Source organism: Musca domestica, unplaced genomic scaffold (genome assembly GCF_030504385.1).
Source record: "Musca domestica strain aabys unplaced genomic scaffold, Musca_domestica.polishedcontigs.V.1.1 16, whole genome shotgun sequence".
NCBI lineage: Eukaryota > Metazoa > Arthropoda > Insecta > Diptera > Muscidae > Musca > Musca domestica.
Genome location: NW_026712219.1, coordinates 17,111,108 through 17,117,573, shown reverse-complemented (window position 1 = coordinate 17,117,573; position 6,466 = coordinate 17,111,108). Strand labels below are relative to the sequence as shown.

The following is a 6,466-nucleotide window of genomic DNA, read 5'->3' as shown; positions in this document are numbered from 1 at the left end:
CTTCTGATATTTTCGGCCCTGTATTTTTCTTGTTATGCAATTGTCGGTCTGGCTGAATTGAAAGTTTTCGTCAGTGCTTCGTATGTTATATCGTATTGAACCAAAAAGATAAATAATGTTGATATTGCCACCAGTAGCTGAAACAATTCAGAGAAAAAAAGTTGTTTGTAGGGATTCAATATTAAAAGCGTTTTGTAGCATACAGATGTAACAAAGTTCAAATTTAAAGCAGCCAAACCACAGATAACGTTACTGCGAGTATCGGACATCAGTTGGAGAATGAAATGACGAAACTAGAAATAAGTGAAAAATATTTATAAAAGAAATTTGTTCATATTGCATATTTAATAATATTTTTTTAATTACTTACAGCGGGCTCTAAGGCCATGTTCTCATATCGGTAGGTGCTTAGCAAATGTGTGGCCCTTGTTTTCTGAAAAGAGTTTAAAAAGTCAATGACAATTTTTCCTCATTCTGCCAATCGAAAAACCGGAAACTCGCCTTACTCTGTATATTCTCATTGTAGTACAAAATCAAGGACATCTTACCGATATGCATGCATGTCCAGACCACCGAATATGCGGTCCAGGCCAAATTCGATGTTTCCCAATTACCCAAATATTTAAAGAGCAGGAAAATATTAATGCTAATATTAATGAAGGAGCCCACATACACCAGAATAATGGAATAGGAAAAGGCATCATTAACATCCCGTGTGAATTGTTCCAATTTCGCATAGAGCGAGCGTATGAAATGCAGCTCCAGACGAAGTTCTTGGAACGACTTTGTGCTGCTAGGGTTGCCAAGTAATTGCTGTAACAAATCATATGACCAATCGGAACGCTCTGCGGTTAGATAAAGTAACGTATAATACTGGACCAAGGAGATGTGTATGATAATATTCGGTATAACATATACGGTACTGGTGCGCACGAAATTCAACCACACCCCGAAACTATAGAAATACCCCACAATGACGGTCGCAACCAAATGCGCTGTAATCAACAGAAAATGCTGGCGTATAAACCACTGTAGTCCTTTATAGTTCACGGGGATTCCACGCTGCCAAAGAAGACGATCTAAGTCGAGAATAAATTCATAGAATTTCCAAAAGGTTTCACGTCCTCCAAAGATAGACAAAAGGATCACAAATAAATGCATTAAGTAAACCAAATATTCACTGAAATACAGTGGCTTTTGTACCGTGGGCAATTCAATGTTCGATGAGGTGTACTCATCGTAAACACACACAACCAAACCCAAATAGAGGCCAGTGCACCATAGGAAGTGTATGTAATAGATAAGGCGTTCCTTGGTGGTTTCCTGGGATTTGGGTTTCTGAACACCCATTGGAGCACAGAGAAAAATCTGAGAAATCCTTAGCAACATTTTGGTGGTCCCATACAGCTGTTTCTTCAAATATTGATGTTTGCGAACATCATCGCCATCGTCATGCACTTTGTTTTTGTTTTGAAATTTCAATGTTGTTCCATTTGAATACAATTTGAAATCTTTCTTCATTTTAATAGACATTTTGTGAGATGTCCAAATAATTTTGATTGAAATCTCTTCTCTGCTTTGTTGGTAGTTACGTTTTAATGATTGTTTCGGTTGTGTCTGAACGTTTAGCTGTTTTTACCTCCAGTGGTGTTAATTTCGGTGTTAACTGTCTTCGTGTCTATGTGTGTGTGTGTGTCAGGTTGTATGTGTGATAAATGTTTTTATAATTGGTCAGTTTGTAATTAATTATACTTAACCATGACGAGAAGTCAGCTAATTTTTTTATTGGTTATTTTTAACAGGTTGGAACAGGTTATATGGCCTGTTGACATGAGAAATGCTATGGGGAGTGTTATAAGGTAAGTGGGTGTATCCTATCACGTATTAATTTGTTAATAAATTAAAAATATTTTGTGATGCTCGGGGAAGAAGCAAAGGGTGAACTTGTTATAGCCTCCACTATATAAACGCCTTACTCAATCTGGAATTTCGGCAAAACCTTGGAAAATGCGGTTAGGACACACAATTATAGGTAAAGGTGACAATACATAAAACGCTTTTCTGACTGCTTTAAGTAATCGGCTGGGTTCTTCGCAAAAGAACAAAGGAGCATAGGCCCAAAATCGAACTAAGTAAACCTAAAACTCCCTTTTTCAAAGACATAGAAGTATAAAGATGGGACAAGACAGAGTCAAAATATGGCAACCCTGTGAAAATACCTCTGTTGTTATGATTTAAACCGCTAAGGCAATGTTCAAATTTTTGGAAAGGTCTATGGAATAGTATTTTGAAACCACATTTTTGGATTTTTCAAACTTTTATTTGTCATTTGTTTCTGTAACTGTGGTTTTTTTATTAAAATGCATCTGACATGAGCTGTTACTCTATGTATTGTAGAAACAAAACATTTGCCCAAAATGAATTTTGTCCAGTCTTTGATTTGTTCCTCTACGAAGAAGCCAGACGATGACTTAAGCCAGTCAAAAAAGCAGTGTATGTATTTACACCTTAATTCTGATTACATTTCACAACTTAGATTTTATTTATATACATAATAAATATTTATAATTTCAAAAATAATGTACCGTAAACCCATAGTAGAATTAAGGAGGTATGGTCATGCAACATTTCATTGTCAAAATTTGTATTTAGAAATCCATTGTATATACATAAATCAGAGATGGGGATCTGTTTTCTATGCCGTGTAAGTTGACAAGTTAAATTACATAAAATACAGAGCTGGGAATGCCTATTTGAAATGACATTACCTTCTTAATTTTAGCATGCCTTTGCCTTTGCAAAACTTAAAATAATTCAATATTCCCTCATTATTTTCTTGTTGAATTCTTAGGTTCTCGAGGGTAGATCACATGGTACAATAAAATAAAGATAACCTCATTTTAAATAAGAATTCCCTGCTCTACATTTTCTGTAATTAACATTGTCAAATTTCAATGCATAGAAAACAGTTCCCATCTCCGGTTTTGTGTATATATAATCTCCGAATACCAACCCGTTGGATGGTTTCATTGGCCGTTTGTGGCAATAATTCGTGCCATAGGTGACCAATTCGAACAAATCTAAACTTATTCTGAAATTTGATGCTATTTCCGACATTTTTTGCTTTCATTCAATAAAATTATAAAAAAAATGTAAAAATTATGGCGTTTGACTATGTTGCAGTTTATTTAACTCACCCTACTATGCTCATTTATCGCATGTCTTCCGAGAAATAAAAGACCTATAAGTTCATTTTTTTTGCAAAGGGAGAATTTACCTTAGTGTTAAATTAAAGAAGATTTAGTCGAATACTACTAAGGATATTATAAGGATACTACTAGGATATGCAGACTACACCTAACCTAGGATCCATACAGACCATTTTCAAACAAACAAACAAACATCTTTGGAGTACTACAAATTTCGCAGTTCCAGAATGACAAAAATGTAAATATTTCAACTACGATAACCGTTTTATCTTTAATGCAAAGCTAGTAGATACTTGGTATGTTCCAGAACTGCATGAATGTAAAAGCTTTTACTACGATAACCGATTTTCCCTTCATGATATCGGAGAAAATTGCAAAACTAGTAGATTCTTGCAGGTTCTAGAGCAGAGTAATATCTTTCAGGTCTTAAATGTCTATGCCGCATGGCCGGCTAAATTCTAAAAAGGTCGACTTTTAGAGCAAGTATATGCTACCAAATCCACTCGATTTCAAAAGCCAATTTCATAGATTATACGCCACGTAAATCGTATTCATAAATCCAGTAGGTATTATTTTACGTATACGCTATGGAATTTATCATGGCAGAAAAATACAGGTAGATGCATCAACGCTTGGGAGCATTGATATGTCAAAAAATTTAGTTGTTTTTTCAAATGTAAGTAGATTTTTATATGTTTTCTTATACTACGTTATTCGGAGGCTATTATAATTCGCGTTTTTCAACAATTTTTACAAATTTAAATAATTTTTCATTCAACATTTTCAATTCCAAAATTGGTTTGACAGTTCATTGTCCCAGCAGCTGTGTCGACGCGTCTACATATATTCTTCTACCATGGATTTGATATTAAAGATCGAGTGGATTTCGTAAATCTAAACGTACTTTTAGACTTTTCAATTGCAAAAGCTTGTCAAAAGTCGACTTATGTATCCCTACTTTTATTTTGCCATTCATTGCTAAAACGGTAATGACACACTTTACGGGGCGTTTTAATACAAAATGTTAAGGCATGTTTACGTTAGAGTTTTTTTTGCGGGATTAACCTTCCTTATGAAGATTTGTTTGAGGAGTAGGCAATGGAATTGTGAACATAAACGTGATCAGGATTTATTTATATTATATATTCGGATTTATTCAACCAGATTTACCATACACAAATAGATCTTTTCACAACCGGATTTTCCGGTTCGGAATCTACAAATTATTTTAAAACATCTCTCGGCACAGAATTAGTGCTGTACCCTCCAAAGTCCTAAAAGTTTTGATCACGATAACACATTGGAAGGTGTATTACTTTCTTTGCATAAGGTCACCAATGTGAGCAAACTCTTATTATACCCTTCGTCATATGGCTACTGAGGGTATACAGGGTGAGATGAGAAAACTGCAACCAATTTCAGACTGCTGTCATTTTAAAGCCACTCGTCCAACAGCTGTTAAAATTATTCCAGTGACAGCTCTTTATATTGTTTACAAGCATACAAAAGCATATTCGCACCAATTTTCCAGAAAAAAAGTTATTCGTGTTGAAATTCAAGCGTGATAGTGTGATTTCTTTATATTTGGCTGGAAAACCACAAGTGGCTATCATTAGAGCACTCCAGCATTTAAATGTAAATAAATCTTTTGTGTCTCGTACCATCGCTCGCTACCGTGATACTGGTAGCGTGGTCCGAAGCCAAATAGTGGACGGAAGAAAACAGCAACATCAGCAGAAATGGTTCGAAAAGTAAAGAAGCGCCTTAATCGAAACACGCGTCGCAGTGGCCGATGGCTCGTGAGCTGAACGTATCGCAATATTCCATTCGCAAATATTGAAATATGAGCTTGGGGTAAAATCATTGAAAATCTAAAAAGTGCAAGAACTTACACCGCAACAGAAAGAATATATACTAAAGAGAGCTAAAGAGTTGCTTCGCTTGGCCGAAAGTGGTGAACTGCTGAATTTTATTTTCTCCGATGAGAAAGCATTCGTTGTCCAGCAGTTTGTAAACAAACAAAATGATTGTGTTTACTTGCCAAAGAGGTCAGCTGAAAATATGCACCCTTGGTTGGCCACCAGAACTCAAGCAACGGCCATGGTGATAGTGTGGGCCGCCATAACAGCCGATGGTCGCTCTCCGCTCGTATTAATCGACCGTGGCATCAGAATAAATACCAAATATTATCGCGAAAATATTCTGGAGTGTGTATTAAAACATTGGGCAGGCAAACATTTTGGCTGCAGACCTGGGACATTCCAACAGGACTCAGCACCATCGGAAACAGCACGCGCCACCCATAAATGGTTACAAAATGAGGCTCCTCGCTTCATTTTCAGCGCACAATGGCCACCAAAATCTCCAGATATCAATCCGTTGGACTATCGTGTCTGGAGTATTTTGGAAAGCAAGGTTGGCACTAAAAAATACCAAAGCGTTGATCACCTCAAGCAAGCGCTTCGCCGGGAAAAGGGCCAAAATACCGCAGAGCAACATTCGGGCAACGTGTGACGGTTTCATTGACCGTTTGAAGGCCATAATTCGTGCCAAAGGTGGCCAATTCGAACAAATCTAAACTAATTCTAAAATTTGATGCTATTTTCGAAATTTTTTGCTTTCATTCAATAAAATTTAAAAAAAATGTGGAAATTATGGCGTTTGACTTTGTTGCAGTTTTTTTATCTCACCCTGTATGTACTTTGTGGGGTCTAAAATGTATATTTCGAGGTGTAGCAAGCGGAATGACAAAATTAATATAGCCTTCATACTATGGTGGAGGGTATTAAAATGGAATACTTCGGTCGACTATATCTGTTATCTCACGCACATGTTAATATTTTCTAAAATCTATCACATATCTCCTATAAAATAAAGAAAATAGATGATATAGTCCAAACCTGGCACATCGCAATATCCCATATTATTATATCATATTTATTTAGGTCCGATACGAAATGTACAATATTGGCCCATTAATACGGAATCTACTCCATAGAGGGTCAAATAATTGAATAATCATAAAAGAAGTCAAAACATATTTAAATGATCGAACATTTTCTGAGGGTATACATCTGTCGGCAATACCTACTGATACTTTTTAACTTGTTTTTATACCCTACAACACTATGTGTTGGGGGTATTATAAGTTTGATTGGCCCAAAAATTATGTAACACCACGAAATATTGATTTCCCACATAGGAAAGTATATATGGATCTTCCTATCTCGCCGAGCTGAGTCGATCTAGCTATGTAT

At 36.0% G+C, this 6,466-nt stretch overlaps 1 protein-coding gene across 1 annotated transcript; it reads right to left on the bottom strand.

Annotated features, from left to right (window-relative positions):
- On the bottom strand, positions 1-1,533 carry LOC101896564 (putative gustatory receptor 59f). The gene is made up of 4 exons (XM_020035241.2): positions 487-1,533; positions 371-433; positions 204-293; positions 1-137 (listed from the first exon to the last, which is right to left on the bottom strand). The coding sequence occupies exons 1-4, from the start codon at positions 1,531-1,533 to the stop codon at positions 33-35; spliced, it is 1,305 nt and encodes a 434-aa protein (XP_019890800.2). The 3' UTR covers positions 1-32.
- Between the last annotated feature and the right edge of the window lie 4,933 nt (positions 1,534-6,466).